Source organism: Hyla sarda, chromosome 1, assembly GCF_029499605.1.
Source record: "Hyla sarda isolate aHylSar1 chromosome 1, aHylSar1.hap1, whole genome shotgun sequence".
Taxonomy (NCBI): domain Eukaryota; kingdom Metazoa; phylum Chordata; class Amphibia; order Anura; family Hylidae; genus Hyla; species Hyla sarda.
Window position 1 is genome coordinate 418,647,178 of NC_079189.1, and position 20,605 is coordinate 418,667,782.

A 20,605-nucleotide genomic window follows, 5' to 3' on the forward strand; every position below is an offset into this window, starting at 1 on the left:
GACAGTAGCAACGAGCGGAGTCTAAGGGGCCCGCCGCAAAGGGGGGCGGACTTGTTGCGGCAGGTGGCACCCAGGTCGCTACCCCTGGCACGGCTCGACCACACAGGCGGCTGAGGAGATGCGAGGCACAGGAGGGATAAGACAGCTCATAGTCAGGATTGCAGAAGGTCAGGGCAGGCGGCACAGTAGCGTCAGGAACGTAGCAAATGGTAAGTAGGCAGGCGGCAAGGAGCAAGGTCAGGTCAGGAAGCAAAGGATCAGATACACAGCAAAGCAGGAATGCTTTCTCTCAGGCTCAAGGCAACAAAAATCCGGCAAGAAATTGAGGAGGGGGGGGGGGAGGAATTTATCAATGAGCCACAGGTGAATTACACTAATGAGCGCACTGGCCCTTTAAATCTTAAAGCTCCGGCACGCATGCCCTAGGGGACGGGGACACGTGCACCGGAGCAGAGGTGGGGGCAGGAGAAGCACCAGGTGAGTGACGGACTGGGGCTCACATGCGGGGGTGTCCCGCGATGCGAGTCCCAGCCCCGCCAGCAGCAGCAGGTAACGAGACCATGCGCTCACGGCCAGCGTGTGCGGCCAGAGCGCATAACGTAACATACATACGCTGAACTATGTCCCCCTTTTTAAGCTAAACACAAAGAGAAGAAAAAAAACTTCCAGTACAGGGGAAACATTTAGCAGTAAATCTTTTATGAAATGCTCCTCCAAATATGTTATATATCTTCTTGAATGTCCATGCGGACTTCAATATGTGGGCCGAACCACCAGATGCCTAAGAGAAAGGATAAATAAGCACAGAAGCAATACTACAAATGGCTTCCTTTTACACAGCGTCTCTAGGCACCTCACAGAATACCACCACCAGAGCTTTGAATGCATTCGTTTGACCCCTATTGAGATGATATCCAAGGATGATTACCAAAGATATTCTACACTTCATACATTAGTACCGGCAGGTACAAACTTCATACATTAGTACCGGCAGGTCTAAATGAGATGATTGAGTGTAACTTCTAAGTGGAGTCCCCCTTTTTATACACTCCATATATTTATACTTATTTTTTCATCTTTTTATCCCATTAACTTGTTAGCTTTATAATCTCTCATGGACCTGTATTTTAGTACTTTCCTTTATCTATGGACTGGCTTACTATATTAGATATTTATTTAGATATTATTCATGGACTGACACGTTACAATTATATTTATTTATTTATCTATTTTACTATTTTTATATTACCACTTTTAATTCATTATGCTTGTTTTATTCATAGTTTCTTGTGTATCCTTGGATTCATGGATTTGCTCGCTTTATTTATTTATTTATTATTTATACATTTTTATTTAACCTTTATACCCATATAGTTCCTTTACTACTATATGCATCTATACAGGTTTTATCCATCTATCTGGTTCTATCTAGTCCTTGTTATGTCCTTCCCCATCCAAATCACTTTTATCACCTGTATTGTTTGCACTCCCGTTGGTGCGGTCTAAGACATAGCCACTCGTTCTAGTATACGTACTGGCCGTGCTATCTATTGTTTACAATCTTGACAGCTCCCGGGAAGAAGACACGCCCCCTGTTTCCCTATTGGTACTGTTCACTGCACTAACTACGCATCCTTAACGACTCTAACGCATGTGTGCTAACAAAGCCACACCACGGCAGCAGTCGGAGTCTGGACACGCCCCTAGCTGCCTGATTGGTGCCGCCAAACACCCTAACAATAGTAACGCTATCGCATGCGCTGCTATGGACCTCAGAGCTACACGCAATCTTGCTGTGTAACTTCCTGATGCCAAGCGCTCTGCCTAGCAACGCGTCCTTAGTGACGCCTGCGGGCACAGCGCTCATCAATGGGAGGTCTCATACTAAAACGCTTCCCCTCTTGTAGTATTAACATTACTGAAGGATGCAATTAAAGTTTAGCCAGATATTATATTGTGGTTCTATAGAAATGTTTTTTTGTATGTATATTGTTTATTAATGTTTTGTTTACATTATCTATGACGGCCCACATCTGGGCCACGCCCGCTTTACTGTTTGGCGCCAATTTTGGTGCATATAAAACACACACTGTTCTCACCTTTGTGTATGCCTGATCTGAGGAAGAGGGGTATTCCCTCGAAACGCGTCATCACTGTTTTTTGTTTTTATATGTAATAAAGACAACTGTGTTCATCTATACCTGTAGTAATTTGGCCTTTATCCCCACTGGAAACTAAGTTGGCAGCGTCTGGATTCCATAGGTCTTTTTTCCGTTCCTGTTCATAGACCCCTTTTTAAGCACATTTTTGCCGTTATCTTTCCTCGGTTGCTGCCATCTGATCAAGATGATCAGTTTCCAGCGCCTGTTATATCCCCTACAGATGCTCCCGCCGTTACTGAAACATGATATTAAGCAACTTAACTCAGCTTTTCAACGATTTCTGTGGCAAGGCAAACGCCCTCGCATTGCTTTACAGAAACTTATGTTGGGTAAGGCGGAGGGAGGAGCTAATTTTCCGAATGTCCGTTGTTACAATTTAGCATGCTTATTCCGGCACATCCGGGGCTGGCTTCATGGGTCTTCCTTGTTCTCCAATATATGGGTTGAGTCAGCGCTGGCTGCACCTTGGTCTCTGTGGGCGTTGTTACATACCACCTTTGCGAAGCTACCTGCAGAGATCAAGTGCTCAATAGCTTTGTGATACGATTGTCACTTGGAAGGAGGTGTGTAAGATGTTTGGCCTCCCGTTCCTTCTCTCCAAGAGAATGTCCTTGCTTGATCATCCAGAATTTCCGCAGGGTAGGACCTCTTCTTAGCTATTACTGTGGGCCTCTAGGGGTGTCACCGCAGTGGGAGATCTCATTCATAGTGAAGAAACATACTTTAAAATGGCACATACGGCCTTATATGGTTTTAACATTCTGCCTTCCTCATCCTTACCTGACAGGATTACTAAGTGCCCCAAATGCAAGACCCCACTCACAAATCTTTATCATTGAGTTTGAGAGTGCCTGGAAAATGGTTCAGAAGTACATTTGGGATTATCGGCGAGTGAAGCTCCAGTTCACTCCCCAATCCTTTTTGTTCCATAAACTACGCCCACCTGAGGTGGACGAGGGGGAGGGAAGACGGAGTCTGTGTTTTATTCATGTTGTTCTTTTAGTGGCATTACGCTGCCTTCTTACCAAATGGTTAGACACAGTCACTCTGGATTTGCCAATGCTGGTTTCTCAACTAAAGATCTTCTTGGAGGTAGACAGATTGGATTCAGAACGCCATCGTGACTCAGGCACTAAGCGTTTCTTTCAGAATTGGAAATCTTTCATTGCAACTCACTTCAACAGTTTGGAGGCTCTGCGAGGTTCCCTTCGTGTGCTTCGCTTGCCTGATGATGGCTCTGAATAGCCGATTCTACTCTTGCACTGTTACTCCCTGTAAAATCCACTGAGAGTCGAAGGGGGGGCTTCAACTTCAACTGTGAATATGGGCCTTTGGTTCAGGTCATTGTGTAACATATTTTTATGGGGGAGGGGGGTATGGGGATTGATCTGCGGATAGGGGTAGGAGGGGACATTTTTCTTAACATTATTGTTCACTGACGACTCAGGGACATTCAGGTACTTTCACCTTGACTACCACATGCCTTAAATGATTTTCTATTCCTTCCTTGTATATTGTCACTTGTGACCTTTCATGTGACATTCATTGTTTATACTGACTTGTTATGTTTGTTATAAAATTGTTCAATAAAAATATATTGGAAAGAAAAAAAAAATAAGTGAAACATCTCCGGTAAGGGTATGTTCACACTGCTGAATCTCCACTTGCAGTATTCCGCATTTGGCTGCCACCGAAAATACTTTGACGGTAGAACCACGCGGCACTGCGCTGTCACCATTGATGGCTATACAGTGCTTGCGGACTTCCTCGCAGTGTGAACATACCCTAAGTCAGAGGGGTTTTGTGATTTTTGTTAAAAAAAATACAGTTTGCATTTTTTTAACTAGTACAGCAATAGAAAAACGATATACATTGAGTATTGTTTTAATTGCACTGACCTACAGAATAGATAATGGCCCTGATTTACTAAGAGTGGAGTATAGTTTTCTTTGAAGATTTTAATTACCTACAATTTTTTGCCCACAGTATTTACTAAGATTTCCTTACATTTTGCACTTTCCCTACATTTTATTTTTTTACACACACATGCTCTGATCTGTCGGGTTTTCCTCAGTTTTCGGTGAAAATGTTGGGGTTTTTGTGAAAATGTCGGGGACATGCCCCCTTTTGGACAGCCACGCCCACTTTCCCGATGGCCACACCTTTTTCAGATTCTCTCAGTAAAATGGAGAGTTGGTCGGGTTTTTTTCAATTCTGTGCACAACCCGACAAAATATATGTCGGGTTTACAATAGTAAATCAGGGCCAATGTATAATTTTTACCATTAAAGGGGTACTTTGCCCCAGACATCTTATCCCCTATCCAAAGGTTACAGGGTCCTGCCGCTGGGGACCCCCGCAATCTCTTCAGCGGCACCCCGCTGTCATCACTACAGAGCAAACTGGCTCTGTGCGTGATGACGGGCAATGCAGGGGACGGAGCATCATGACGTCACGGCTCCGCCCCATGATGTCATGCCTCGCCCGCCTAATACAAGTCTATGGGAGGGGGCGTGATGATTGCCATGCCCCCTCCCATAGACTTATATTGAGTGGCCAGGATGTGATGTCACGGGGGCAGAGCCGTGACATCACAATGCTCCATCCCCTGCATCGCCCCATCATCACCCACAGAGCAAGTTTGCTCTGTAGTGATGATGGCAGGGTGCCACTGCAGAGATTGCAGGAGTCCCCAGTGGAGTACCCCTCTAAGTGCACTGTGTATAAACCCAACCCCCCAAAAGTTGCAAAACTGCAGTTTTCTGATAAATGTCCGCCCACAAATATTCATATTTCGGTTTCATGTACATCTTATGGTAAAATGAAATATGTAATTACAAAATACAATTGGTTGCACAAACCACAAGCCTTCTTATGGGTCTGTAGGTGGAAAAATAAGAGAGTTGTGGATTTTAAAAGGAGAGGAGGAAAAAAAAATGCAAATATGAAAATTGGCCTGGTCCTGAAGGGGTTAAAGGAAAACTGTCAGCTTCCTCCCCCCCCCCCCCCCCGCACTGGCTGGTAGTGCGGGGGATGCTGATCAGTTTGATGCTTACCGTGCACGGATCCGCCCCGCCATTCAGCCGTAATCTTCTATTTTCGGTATATGCTAATTAAATGCTAACTTGTACCGGCCGGGTTAACAGGCACTCTGACATCAGCGTTTTTGGCTGATGAGCTGGGCGGGGCTGCAGCCAAAAACCCTGAGGCCAAGCTGATCAGCGTCCCACTGCACTACCAGCCAGTACTGCTGGTTAGAGCGGGGGGGGGGGGGGCGGTGGAGGGGATTCCCGAGAAAGCTGACAATTTGCCCTGCCCTGAAAATTTTTTACCTACATACTGTAAGGATTCCTCCTTGGGGATAGCTCTGGGATCGTCCTGGACACTGCCACGGGACACGTTTCCTTTCAATAAATCAGCAGACAACGGTTATTCATGTAAGTCTGGTACCTTGCCAGCTTTATTTAGACAGGTTGCAGGAAAAAACAAACATAACGCAGGAACAATAAAATCATAGACGTGGTCACTGACTACACATATCAGCATGCCCTGACTACTAACTGTTGAGCTACCCTCAGCCAGTTAACCCCTTAACTTATATTTTCATCCACAGACTAGTATGAGGGCTTGTTTTTTGCGCGACCAGTTGTCCGTTGTAATGCCATCACTCACTTTACCATAAAATGTATGGCGCAACCAAAAAAATACTATTTATGTGGGGAAATTAAAAAAAAAAACGCAATTTTGGAAGGTCTGTTTTCACGCCATACAATTTAAGGTAAAAATGACATGTGTTCTTCATTCTTTGGGTCAATATGATTAAAATGATACCCATGATAACATACTTTTCTATTACTGTTGCACTTAAAAAATAATTGCTATTTTTTTAACCAAATTAGTACGTTTAAAATCCCCCTATTTTGAAGACCTATAACTTTTTCATTTTTCCGTATAAGCGGCGGTTTGAGGGCTCATTTTTTTGCTCCGTGATCTGTACTTTTTATTGATACCATATTTGCTTATATAAAACTTTTAATACATTTTTTATTAATTATTTTTTGGAATAAAATGTTATAAAAAAAAGCAGCTATTTTGGACTTTTTTTTTTACGTTCACGCCATTCACCGTATGGTTTCATTAACATTTTATTTTAATAGTTCGGATATTTATGCACGCGGCGATACCAAATATGTATATAAAATATTTATATTTTTACACTTTTTGGGGGTGAAATAGGGAAAATGGGACAATTTACGTTTTTATTGGGAGAGGGGGTTGTTCAAATTTTTTTACTTTTATTTTTACACTTTAATAGTCCCCATAGGGAACTATTTATAGCAATCGATTGCTAATAATGTTCAGTGCTATGCATAGGACATAGCTCTCACTGATCAGTGTTATCGGTTATCTTCTGCTCTGGTCTGCTCGATCGCATACCAGAGCAGAAGACCCGTGGAAGGCAGCGGAGGCAGGTGAAAGGACCTCCGTCTGCCGTTCTGGATGACCGGATCGCTGCGGCAGCACTGCGGGCGATCTGATCATTTTAGTGACCGCGATGCTGCAGATGCCGTGATCTGTATTGATCACGGCATCTGAGGGGTTAATGGCGGACATCCGTGCGATCGCGGATGTCCGCCATTACTAGTGGGTCCCTGGCTGCTATCAGCAGCCGGGACCTGCCGTGTATGACCCGAACATCGCTCCAATGCTCATGGTTATGCATAGGTTTTACGATTCGGCAGGCTGGATGTGGATCCTCTGTGTCAGCGAGGGATTGGCGTGGGCCGTGTCGGTGGACCGGTTCTAAGTTGCTACTGGTATTCACCAGAGCCCGCCGCAAAGCGGGATGGTCTTGCTGCGGCGGTAGCAACCAGGTCGTATCCACCGGCAACGGCTCAACCTCGCTGACTGCTGAGAAGGCGTGGGACAGAAGGACTAGGCAGAGGCAAGGTCAGACGTAGCAGAAGGTCGGGGCAGGCGGCAAGGTTTGTAGTCAAATAGGAATAGCAGAAGGTCTGGAACACAGGCTTTGGACAACACTAAACGCTTTCACTGGCACAAGGCAACAAGATCCGGCAAGGAAGTGCAGGGGAAGTGAGGTAATATGGACAGGGAGCAGGTGGAAGCTAATTAGGCTGATTGGGCCAGGCACCAATCACTGGTGCACTGGCCCTGTAAATCTTAGAGAGCTGGTGCGCGCGCGCCCTAAGGAGCGGAGCCGCGCGCACCAGGACGTGACAGCCGGGGACCGGGACGGGTAAGTGACTTGGGATGCGATTCGCGAGCGGGCGCGTCCCGCTATGCGAATCGCTTCCCCGCCGGCAATGTCAGTGCAGCGCTCCCGGTCAGCGGGTCTGATCGGGGCGCTGCAGAGAAAGAGACGCCGCGAGCGCTCCGGGCAGGAGCAGGGACCCGGAGCGCTCGGCGTAACAATAGGACATAAATGTACGTCCTAGTGCGTTAAGTACCAGCTCACCAGGACGTACATTTATGTCCGGCGTCGTTAAGGGGTTAAACATGTGCCTCCTGCAACCTGCTACTCACAGTTCACACCACTACTTGGACTACTTGCAGCGCTGTGTGTTTCCTCAACAGGGCCCGTGTCTCCCCCTTACAGCCAGACTGCTGTTTCCTTACACTGAATCTCTTCCTTATAAACACCTCCCCTCTCTGCTGCCTCATTCATTAGGGTGAGCCAAGGAAATACACCCTTTTCTTGCCACAGTATCACAATACCCATACAAAATAAGCTCATATTCACCTCCCTAGCAGCCTCCAGTATCGGTACGCAGTCTCAGCTGCTGCAGCACTTCGCAGGGCTGCAAACACCAGTGATGTACTGCCTCAGTCAGTGATTGGCTAAATGGCAAGGTGACGAATGAAGTGCTCCGGGGGCTGAGACCAGCGCTATATTTGTGTATCTCTGGCTCTCCCATAGTAGATGCATGGAGGAGGGACGTGTCAACCATGGTCGGACCCCCAAATCAGACACTTATCTCCTATCCTGTGGACAGGGGATACGGAGTTTCCCTTTAACTAAAGTATTTGACTGGAAAATCCCTTTAACCCCTTAACGACGCAGGACGTATATTTACGTCCTGCGCCGGCTCCCGCGATATGAAGCGGGATCGTGCCGCGATCCCGCATCATATCGCGTCGGTCCCGGCGCTCATCAACGGCCGGGACCTGCGGCTAATACCACACATCGCCGATCGCGGCGATGTGCGGTATTAACTCTTTAGAAGCGGCGGTCAAAGCTTTGACCGCCGCTTCTAAAGTGAAAGTGACCCGGCTGCTCAGTCGGGCTGTTCGGGACCGCCGCGGTGAAATCCCGAACAGCTGACCGGACACCGGGAGGGCCCTTACCTGCCTCCTCGGTGTCCGATCGACGAATGACTGCTCCGTGCCTGAGATCCAGGCAGGAGCAGTCAAGCGCCGATAACACTGATCACAGGCGTGTTAATACACGCCTGTGATCTGTGTAGAAGATCAGTGTGTGCAGTGTTATAGGTCCCTATGGGACCTATAACACTGCAAAAATTTTTTAAAAAAAAAGTGTTAACAAAGGTCATTTAACCCCTTCCCTAATAAAAGTTTGAATCACCCCCCTTTTCCCATAAAAAAAATAAAACAGTGTAAAAAAATAAATAAATAAACATATGTGGTATCGCCGCGTGCGTAAATGTCCGAACTATAAAAATATATCATTAATTAAACCGCACGGTCAACGACGTACACACAAAAAAATTCCAAAGTCCAAAAAAGCGTATTTCGGTCACTTTTTATACCATTAAAAAATGAATAAAAAGTGATCAAAAAGTCCGATCAAAACAAAAATCATACAGATAAAAACTTCAGATCACGGCACAAAAAATGAGTCCTCATACCGCCCTGTACGGGGAAAAATAAAAAAGTTATAGGGGTCAGAAGATGACATTTTTAAACGTATACATTTTCCTGCATGTAGTTATGATTTTTTCCAGAAGTGCGACAAAATCAAACCTATATAAGTAGGGTATCATTTTAACCGTATGGACCTACAGAATAATGATAAGGTGTAATTTTTACCGAAATATGCACTGCGTAGAAACGGAAGCCCCTAAAAGTTACAAAATGGCGTTTTTTTTTTCGATTTTGTCGCACAATGATTTTTTCTTCCGTTTCGCCGTGCATTTTTGGTTAAAATGACTAATGTCACTGCAAAGTAGAATTGGCGATGCAAAAAATAAGCCATAATATGGATTTTTAGGTGGAAAATTGAAAGGGTTATGATTTTTAAAATGTAAGGAGGAAAAAACGAAAGTGCATAAACGGAAAAACCCTGAGTCCTTAAGGGGTTAAACTCTAGATTGAGGGAAGTGCTGGAAAATTTATATACTCCTCAGATTTTTTCATACTTTTAATTTAAGAATGTTCGAGAACACGAACTCTTTCACTTAAAGACAAAATGGCAGAAAATATAACAATAATAATATCTGGGTTTACTATAGCCTAATAATACATTGATTCCCAACCAAAGTTCCTCCAGCTGCTGCAAAACTACAACTCCCAGAATGCTAGGACAGCCGAATGCTGTCCTTACATGCTGGGAGTTGTAGTTTTGCAACAGCTGGAGGCACCCTGGTTGGGAAACACTGGCCTAATACCTGTCAATGAAAATCCGACCAGCGCCATTCGCCGACTACAATAAACAAGCGCGGTAACTTCCTCTCAGGTGCGCGCTCCCGAGCGCGCGGTACATCGCTCTGACGTCACGGGAGCAGCGGTGCACGCGCAGGAGCAGCTGTGCCTCCTAGAGCCGAGCCTGTAGAGGACAGGAACGGGGAAGCTGCAAACATGGCAACGGGCACAGGTGAGCGGAAAACGAAAAGCCTTCGACAAACCATCTGTATATACCATATTTTGTCACCTAACGAGAGCTCCATGAATGTAATAACCTCTAAGCTTGTCGTCCACAGAGGCAGAGACCAGGCAGAGGCTGCTGAAGACTGTCAAGAAGGAGGTAGGTGACCCCCACGACAGTAGCATCTCTCTGTGTTTTACGTTCTGCACGGATCTCTATGGACGTGTAGTGTTGTGTGTAGACACTGTGCTTTGCTTCCTGCGAGGGTGTGTTACATTTACACAGCTGGCAGCTTCTGGTCACTTGTGTCGCTGTAGTACAGTGCCACACAGCTGTCCCCATGGGTGCAATGGGAGCTTGGCAGAGGCAGTGCAGGATCTCATAGATGGCTATTTTATTATTTCCCTTTCCATATATGTAATACATGCTTGCACATCACATTATATATGTCACAACCAGGTTGTAGGACATATTTAGGCTATAATGGGCAGATATGTAAAACATTATGGCGTCAAGTACAAATATCAAATTGATTGTAGTATTGATAAGCAGGGGGCGTGGCTAAGCATTACACTGTTGTACATCATGATAGGTCTGTGTGCCAAAATACTGGCATAAAATAATCTATAATATATGAAGTCCCCCTCTCTCTGGTCAGCTGTAATGCTGTTGCCATTGTAAGTATATTTTAAAGACCCAGTGGCCTGGTTTTCATATAAATGTGATGCTCTTTTTTTTCCCCCTTGAGGATTATGTTGCTCTTTGACAGCCAGAATACTGTAAGATGCTGCTTTAATCTTTCCAGTTAAAAAGCTTCTAAACCTCGTGGATTTAGGGTCACTAGGAACCAAATCAAAATGGCTCATAGTAGCAGCTATAATGCTGGTCTAAACATATCCTTGCACATGAGAAGATTCATTTACTATTTTTCTTCTACTTACAAGCCCAGGTCTATCACATGGTAGATGAGTTTAAAAGGGGAGAGGAGAGATGAGTGTGCCATAGGTAATTTACCTTCACACCCATTTTAGTGTTTAGAAAAAGTCAGTGTTATAACAACCACCCTCTTGCCTTCTTAAAATCTTTAGGCACATCTGATGTTATACAGAAGTAGGTGTTGGTGCAGAATTGTAGCACCAGATAAATATGCAGTCATGGCCGTAAATGTTGGCACCCCTGAAATTTTCCAAGAAAATGAAGGGATTGCAGTAACACGTTTTGCTATACACATGTATATTCCCTTTGTATGTATTGGAACTAAACCAAAAAAGGGGAGGAAAAAAATCAAATTGGACATAATGTCACACCAAACTCCAATTATGGGCTGGACAAAATTATTGGCACCCATAACTTAATATTTGGTTGCACAAAGAAAAAGTGAATAAAGATAATTTAAACCCTTCCCTAATAAAAGTTTGAATCACCCCACAAAAACAGTGTAAATAAAATAAACATGTGGTATTGCCGCATGCAGAAATGTCCGAATTATAAAAATATATTGTTAATTAAACCGCACGATCAATTGAGTGTGCGCAAAAAAATCCCAAAATGTCCAAACATTTTTGGTCACTTATTATATCATGTAAAAATGAATAAAAAGTGATCAAAGAGTCTTATGAATACAAAAATGGTACCACTAAAAACTTCAGATCACAGCGCAAAAAATTAGCCCTCATACCGCCCCATACGCGGAAAAATAAAAAAGTTATAGGGGTCAGAAGATGACAATTTTAACCCCTTAACGACGCAGGACGTATATTTACGTCCTGCGCCAGCTCCCGCGATATGAAGCGGGGTCGCGCCGCGATCCCGCATCATACCGCGTCAGTCCCGGCACTCATCAACAGCCGGGACCCGCGGCTAATACCACACATCGCCGATCGCGGTGTGTCAAAGCTGACCGCCGCTTCTAAAGGGAAAGTGAAACTATCCCGTCTAGTCAGTCAGGCTGTTCAGGACCGCCGCAGTAAAATTGCGGCGTCCCAAACAGCTTACAGGACACCGGGAGGGCCCTTACCTGCCTCCTCGGTGTCCGATCGACTAATGACTGCTCCGTGCCTGAGATCCAGGCAGGAGCAGTCAAGCGCCGATAACACTGATCACAGGCATGTTAATACATGCCAGTGATCAGCATGAGAGATCAGTGTATGTAATGTTATAGATCCCTATGGGACCTATAACACTGCAAAAAAAAAAAGGGTTAATAAAGGTCATTTAACCCCTTCCCTAATAAGTTTGATTCACCCCCCTTTTCCCATAAAAAAAACAGTGTAAATTAAAAAAAAAAAAAAAACATATGTGGTATCGCCGCGTGTGTAAATGTCCGAACTATAAAAATATATCATTAATTAAACCGCATGGTCAATGGTGTGCGCGCAAAAAAATTCCAAAGTTCAAAAAAGCGTATTTTTGGTCACTTTTTATACCATTAAAAAAATGTATAAAAAGTGATCAAAACAAGCGATCAAAACAAAAATCGTCCGGATAAAAACTTCAGATCACGGCGCAAAAAATGAGTCTGCATGCCGCCCTGTACGTGGAAAAATAAAAAAGTTATAGGGGTCAGAAGATGACATTTTTAAACGTATATGTTACGCCTAGCGCTCCGGGTCCCCGCTCCTCCCCGGAGCGCGTACGGCGTCTCTCTCTCCGCAGCGCCCCGGTCGGTCCTGCTGACCGGGAGCGCTGCACTGTCATGGCCGTCGGGGATGCGATTCGCACAGCGGGACGCGCCCGCTCGCGAATCGCATCCCAGGTCACTTACCCGTTCCCGTCCCCTGCTGTCATGTGCTGGCGCGCGCGGCTCCGCTCTCTAGGGCGCGCGCGCGCCAGCTCCCTGAGACTTAAAGGGCCAGTGCACCAATGATTGGTGCCTGGCCCAATTAGCTTATTGGCTTCCACCTGGTCCCTGACTATATCTGACCTCCTCCCATGCACTCCCTTGCCGGATCTTGTTGCCCTTGTGCCTAGTGAAAGCGTTTTGTGTGTCCAAAGCCTGTGTACCAGAACTTCTGCTATCCACCCTGACTACGAACCTTGCTGCCTGCCCCGACCTTCTGCTACGTCCGACCTTGCTTCTGTCTACTCCCTTGTACCGCGCCTATCTTCAGCAGCCAGAGAGGTTGAGCCGTTGCTAGTGGATACGACCTGGTCACTACCGCCGCAGCAAGACCATCCCGCTTTACGGCGGGCTCTGGTGAAAACCAGTAGTGACTTAGAACCGGTCCACTAGCACGGTCCACGCCAATCCCTCTCTGGCACAGAGGATCCACCTCCTGCCAGCCGGCATCGTGACAGTATACATTTTCCTGCATGTAGTTATGATTTTTTCCAGAAGTGCGACAAAATCAAACCTATATAAGTAGGGTATCATTTTAACCATATGGACCTACAGAATAATGATAAGGTGTCATTTTTACCGAAATATGCACTGCGTAGAAACGGAAGCCCCCAAAAGTTACAAAATGGCGTTTTTTCTTCGATTTTGTCGCACAATGATTTTTTTTTCCGTTTTGCCGTGAATTTTTGGGTAAAATGACTAATGTCACTGCAAAGTAGAATTGGTGACTCAAAAAATAAGCCATAATATGGATTTTTAGGTGGAAAATTGAAAGGGTTGACTCCTTAAGGGGTTAAAAGGGGCATTACAACTTCAAATTACTTATCTTTCTCTCCACAAAGTATTAGTGGAGGATTAGTGTTTAGATTGCAGGGGGTCCGAACATGACCCTTGGTCTTTGTTATGCATGATCCTGCTCCATTCATTCTCTTTGTGAGCTTCCAAATAGAGCCATACACCAGAAACAAACTAAACCTGTCTTTAGGTTGTGTGTAGTATTGCAGCTCGGTTCCATTGAAGTGAATGGAGCCAATTGTATTACCGCACCAAACTTGAGGACAGGTGTGGTGCTGTTTTTGGTAAAAATCAGCTCTGTTTATAGATAACCCCTTTTAATTGAAGGAGTACTCCGCCCCTAGACATCTTATCCCCTATACAAAGGATAGGGGATAAGATGTCTGATTGCGGGGGTCCCGCCGCTGGGACCCCCATGATCTCTGTGCAGCATCTGGCATTTGCTTAGAAAGCTGGGTGCAGGCTGCAGTGGTCATGACATCACGCCACATCTCCTTATTGCAAGTCTATGGGAGGGGGCACAGACTTGCATTGAGGGGGGCGTGGAATGACCGTGACGTCACGACCCCCGTCACCTGCTCCAAGCGTTCAAAACAAAATGTTCAGAATGCTGGGGCAGCGGAACACCCCTTTTAAAGGGGTACTCCGCTGCCTTTGTTGTTTTTTGACCATGTTCCCTTGTTTCCCCTAGCTATGAGTTAGCCTGTGCTTGGTTTCATTATTGCTGAGGGTTTAGTGAGAATCCTACCTTTGTTTTTGGCCAGATGTTGGGTAGTTCTGTTTTTTTTTTAGGCTTGTCCTCCATGTTGCGCTCGTAACGTGGTTTTCATGGTTTGTGACGTGCTTTGCACCGTCCCACCGTGTGATTAATTCTGCTCTGCCCCTTCTTGAATATTCATTTATTACATTTATCTCCTCCTTTCTTTTGCCCGTCACCACCATGTGTCTGTTCTTATTGGTTGCTCCTCATCCAATCAGGTAGTTGCTGTGACGCAGGCGCGCGTCTGCATCTCAGTGTCTTTTCTTCCTGTGTAGTTAGGTTGGCCTGAGTGTTCTCGCTGCGATCCTGCAGATGTGATTGGTTTAGTTTGCGCATGCGCCCAACATGTTCCTCGGCTTCATGTACAGTGCGTTACTGCCGGTAGGTGCGCACATAATAGCAGGAGGATTACGCAGCCTTAATGATCCCTGATTGGCCGATGCTTCACAGACTTCAGTGCTAGCAGGTTAGACTGCAATTAACCTGTAGAATGCCAGAGCCAGAGGGAAAAAAAGGGAGGCGTCGCTAAGGATATTGAAATTAGCAAAGGAGGCAAGGTTTCACAAATGAGGAAGGGTGTATAGGGGGCGGAGAAAGAGAAACAGAGGGCAGAAAACAACAAGCAAAGGGGCGGCTTTTACAAAGACACTACGGCCGCAAAGACTACTGGGAAATTTAGTTCCAAAAGGAAAAGAAACAGGAAGTCACAGCAGAAAGCACAAACGAGCATAACACAATGGGGAAGCTACACAGCAGTGTATACAGCCAAGGTCACAACAGTAGGATAAAGTAAGCTACCTTGTTTCCACGAAAATACACCCTACCCTGAAAATAAGCCCTAGCTGGATTATCGTAGTGGGCTGCAATATAAGCCCTACCCCGAAAATAAGACCTAGGGCCAGGGGTACTCAACTGGTGGACCGCGGCCACCAGTAATGCGGGACCCCGTCCCCACTCCCCCCTTTGGCTGGTCCCTTGGCAAGTTAAATGAAAGGATGCTGGAGCTTTAAAACCTCCGCGCGTATGCACGCCCGACGTCACGGACGTGTCCCTGCCCTGGCTGCTACCGGTAAGCAGCAGAAGGAGATCCCACCGCCGCCGAGAGCTGCAGTTTCAGTTGCGGACGCTATGAAGGTGGGGAAGTGCTGGTTTATCATAGCAGAGGGGTGGGGGGCATTGTAGGAGTGTGGAGGATGACAGGGGAAGGGGAGGATGTGGGGCTGTAGCAGTGTGAAGGATGGGGAGACTGCGGGAGGATGGGGGGCTGTATAGCAATGTGGAGGATTGGGGGGGGGGCGGCATCCTCCACACTGATACAGCCCCCCATCCTCCCACAGCCCCCCATACTCCACACTCCCACAGCCCCCCATCCTCCACACTCCTGCAGCCCCCCCATAAATAAATAAGCCCTACCCTGAGAATAAGCCCTAATGTGTTTTTTGTGACTAAAATTAATATAAGACCCGGTCTTATTTTCGGAGAAACACGGTAGAAACACACTTAGGGTACGTTCACACAAGCGGATTTTCGCAGCATATTTGGCTGTGGATCCGCTGGTGAAGGCCCGCTCTATTCTCTCTTTACATGTGCCTGCTCGTAGCGGCTGTCTGCTGCTACGAGCAGACACACTGCGATGTGCGAGTCACAGTATACTCGCACATCGCGGGAGCTCTCTGTCTATCTCAGAGCAGGGAGAGTGGCCGCGATGTGCGAGTACACCGCGCACATTGCTGCAGTGCGTCTGCTCATCGTGACGTATTGTCATTACGAGCAGGCACATGTAAAGACAGCATAGAACGGGCCTTCACCAGCGGATCCGCAGTGTAAAATCTGCTGTAAATCTGCTTGTGTGAACGTACCCTTAGGGCACAAAAAACACTGTCCCAATGGAGTACCCCTACATTTTAGCATTTGTACTACGGACACAAGTCCCAGTCTTTTTATTTATTTTTTTTCAGTAGATATTCAGTAGGTCTCCCATATGGTATCAGATTACAGGGGAAAATTATAAAGCTTTCCAAAGGAAAATTTGATCTTTTCCTGCATTTTTCTAAAACATGGCTATAAACTGCTAAATGTAAACGAGGCCTGCCTCTTATTATGATATTAATGTCTGATCACACAAGGTGAGGTTCACTGAGGCTGCAGTGAGCTATTTATTATATAAAAGTCTCCCAAATTGTCTGTGTTAGAGCTTTTAGAAATGATTACATCTTGAGAAAAAGGCTGCCGTGCATAAACGTGATGTAGGTACAAAGGAGAGCTCCTGTGCTGCATCATTGAGACAGATATTTCATTCAAAGTTTAGAGGATAGCTTCGCTATATGTATGACTTAGCTGTCAACACGGCTAATGATTTGCCATGTACTGTAACAATAACACAGCATGGTTGGTTGATCCAGCATTAAAGCTTGGCCAGTGAATATTATGCAACCACTGTTTACTGTCTACTCAATACTGTTTATTTTTTAGCACAAAAATAATAGTTGATGAAAACAAAAGGAAGGGGCATAGATAAATTCAGTAAAACTGTGGTTGCACAATAACTTAGTCTCATTAAATGGGTAACTTTTTTTTCAGGTGTTAATCTCAATTTAAAGAGTATTCTAGGTACGATACAAAATGATACATTTTAAAAGAAGCTAAAGCTACGCAACAGGCCCACGATCTTAGCTGTAAGTTTTACGATTAACAGCCTCAAAGAATTGTTGTATTTCCACATGTACTTGATGAGTTTGCAACATTGGGCATATAAGGCTGAGTAAAAATTTTTTTTAGAATAAATAACCATTTGAGGATATAGTGTAATTACATTTTTATGTTTAAATAATCAAATTAAACAAACCTATGGCTAAACCAGCTAGACATATCACAACATTAAATATGCAATGCTTTTATATTCTTTGTTCATATCAGAAAACAATTACATGAGATGTTCAGTGAGTGCCAGGAAGACATATCCCTTTATATGCTGCTCCTTTGATAAATTTGTAGTGTGAAAAGACAGACTACATGTTGCCTTGACTACCATCCTTAAATTGGAAAGATACAATATGTTTTTTTCAAATTTAAAACTTGACAGTAAGCAGATGTTCTGATTTGCAGGCTCAAAAATACAGTGCTCACACTTGCATATCAGTAGAAAATAAATGGCTCAGTACTAGGGCTGCATGATATGGGGAAAATGTGCGGTTGCGATTTTGGGCCTAAAAATTGTGATTTCGATATGCGATGCGATATAATAAATAAAAAAAATGGTGAAATCTCCCCATTTCATGTCCAATCGCCCCCATTTCACACCTACCTACCCTACCTATCAGGGTGCCTCCAGCTGTTGTGAAACTACTACTCCCAGCAGGCCCAGACAGCCTTTGCCAGTCCGGGTGTGCTGAGAATTGTAGTTTTGCAACAACTGGAGGCACCCTGGTTGGGAAACACTGACTTTTAATTTATCGGTGTATAACACACACATTTTAACAGGGAAATTTAAGTAAAAATAAAAAATAAATGTAATATAAATTACTTGGACTAAATGCCACATCATCCCCCCCAACTTTGATTTCTTCTGCATCTCAGTTTGGTCCCGTCCCCTCCAGTGTCACATCATTCCTCCCCTTTTATCAGTCCATGTGCCACATTTACCCCTCTCATTGCCTCCCCCCATGTCTTATAATCCCCCCCTCATCATTTACCCGTGTCATCATCCCCCCACCCATCATGTTCCTCCTATGTCATTCTTCCCATGCCTTATCATTCCCACCCCATGCTTCATCATTCCCCCTTTCCCCCTGCTTTTTATATATTTTTATTTTATTTTCCCTACCTCCCCCTTCCCTCATCACTCTCCCCCTTTTCCCCTGCTTTTTATATATTTTTTTACTTTCCTTACCTGGCTGCGCTTCGGCAGGCCAGGTCAGGCGGCGGGTCTTGCGGGCTGTGTGGTCGTGAAGCAGATGAATGACGTCCTCTCCCGGCTTCTCTGCACGGCATCTGTGATGTCACTTTTAATTTCAAAAGTGACGTCACTTATGCCACACAGAGGAGCCGGGAGAGGACGTCATTCATCTACTTCATGACCACACAGCTCGCAAGACCCGCCGTCTGAGCTGGCTTGCCGAACCGCAGCCAGGTAAGGAAAATAAAAAAAAAAACCTATAAAAAGCAGGGGAAAAGGGGGAACGATGAGGGAGGGGGGAGGTAAGGAAAATTAAAAGCACCTCGGGGAGGAGCCGCCACTGGTCACTGATTTAAAGTGGCCGCGGCCGGGCTGCTAATACTTCACAAGCAGCCGCTACTGCGGCCGCTTGAAATCAGTGACCAGAAGATTCATCGGCATATAACACGGGGTGCATGTCATACGCCGATAAATACGGGTATTTACATTTGTTTTTACTGCTCTGGCCGGCCCCCGAGCAGATAATTGCATGTTTTCCCGGGGGGCCGTATTGCTATATCGCAAAAAGCAAAAATCTCGATCGGATTGCTTTTGCGATATATATTGTGCAGCCCTACTCAGTACCTTGGTTTTAATATAATTGCTAAAAAGTTTTTATTCTGTTGGCTCTTTTCTGTTTGTTCTTACCATAGTTGTCTAATTTCATAAATTTTCAAGTCACTTGTTTCCTTACATTCAAAATTTCATAGCAGAAATAAAAGAATGATATTCTTATACTATATTGACATTGAATAAAACATTTAAAAACCATAAGCTACCTATAAAATATTTAAGCAACTTGGCTTCCTTGGATCCTGACATGCTCCCAACATATGAGTCAAGTGAATAAAAATTATTTTGCATTCACCCTAGCACATTCAGCAAGCTTGAAGGTTTTCGTAGTATTGTGATATCAGTAAATGACAAGCTGACTACCTTACACATTTTAGTAGGAGAAAGCTTTACATCATATCTTCAGTTGTAGATTAAAGGGGAAACAAATTCAGGCATTTGATCCATTTTAGGATCCACAGAATAAATTTTTTTCTACCTTACAGATACTTAAAGGGGTTCTCCGGTGCTTAGACAACTTATCCCCTTTCCAGAGGATAGGGGATAAGATGCCTGATCGCAGGAGTCCCACCGCTGGGGACCCCCGTGATCTAGCACGCCGCACCCAGTTTATAATCAGTCCCCGGAGCGTGTTCGCTCCGGGTCTGATTACCGGCAACCACAGGGCCGACGCGTGTGACGTCACGCCTCCCCCCCCCCCCCCCCCCCTGTGTGACGTCACGCTCCGCCCCTCAATGCAAGTCTATGGGAGGGGGCATGATAGCTGTCACGCCCCCTCCCATAGGCTTGCATTGAGGGGCGGAGCGTGACGTCACACGGGGCGGAGGCGTGACATCACAAGCCGTCGGCCCTGTGGTCGCCGGTAATCAGACCCGGGGACTGATTTTAAACTGCGTGCGGCGTGCAGGATCACGGGGGTCCCCAGCGGCGGGACTCCTGCGATCAGGCATCTTATCCCCTATCCTTTGGATAGGGGATAAGATGTCTAAGCACCGGAAGAACCCCTTTAAGACACTTATTATACGCCGGGTTAAAGGAGGAAGTACCAGAGCCTGAAATGCAATACCAGATGCTACCTGTGGAAAGGTGTTGGCACTAGGCATGCTGGGAGTTGAAGTTTTGCAACATCTGGATGGCCACTGCTGGGGCCACTGGTCTAGGATGTTAATATGTCATCATTAACATGTTTGTTATTAGACCTTAACACTTAAAGGAGCTTCTAGGAGGATACTTGACCACATCAAAGTTGACCTTTGGAGACATAAGGGCTAAAGACAGCATTTTTTGATTAGATTCCCTGATAACAGGACACTGTAGAGGCTGTAGAACAGAAACTGGACATTATTTTATTAAAGATTTAGGAGTGCTTTATGTACCACAAGAAGACCAAAGCAGGACATTTAAATGTCCAAAGCATTTAATGTGAAGTTATCATGAGTTGATGTACTATTACAGCATTGGAAAAACAGATGACTGGGGGAGATTTATCAAGGAAAAGTTGAGTTGCCCATAGCAACCAAGCAGATTGCTTCTTTCATTTTGAACAATGCCTCTACAAAAGGAAAGAAGCGATCTGATTGGTTGTTATGGGCAACTCAGTAACTTATCTTCTTGACATGTTTCAATAAATCTCCCCCACTGTGTCTAAAGACACATTTTTAAGGTGGTGATGACTGCAGTCCTACAATATCATGCAGAA

At 45.2% G+C, this 20,605-nt stretch overlaps 2 protein-coding genes across 5 annotated transcripts in view; one reads left to right on the top strand and one right to left on the bottom strand.

The window, feature by feature from the left end:
* The window catches only part of LOC130281585 (sodium-dependent serotonin transporter-like), a 526,811-nt gene extending 516,927 nt beyond the window's left edge, over nt 1-9,884 (bottom strand). For 2 of the 4 annotated variants that reach the window (XM_056529008.1, XM_056528962.1), the window contains exon 1: nt 9,809-9,827. The gene's annotated coding sequence lies outside the window, so the exon portion shown is untranslated. Of the gene's footprint in view, nt 1-9,808 lie in introns of all 4 variants that reach the window. The other 2 variants (XM_056528987.1, XM_056528978.1) reach the window with 2 other exon arrangements.
* A 52-nt stretch (nt 9,885-9,936) lies between these two features.
* The window catches only part of SGSM1 (small G protein signaling modulator 1), a 376,300-nt gene continuing 365,631 nt past the window's right edge, over nt 9,937-20,605 (top strand). The window contains exons 1-2 of the mRNA XM_056528949.1: nt 9,937-10,014; nt 10,121-10,164. Of these exons, the coding sequence (XP_056384924.1) occupies nt 9,999-10,014; nt 10,121-10,164 (60 nt within the window). The 5' untranslated portion in view covers nt 9,937-9,998. The remainder of the gene's footprint in view (nt 10,015-10,120; nt 10,165-20,605) is intronic.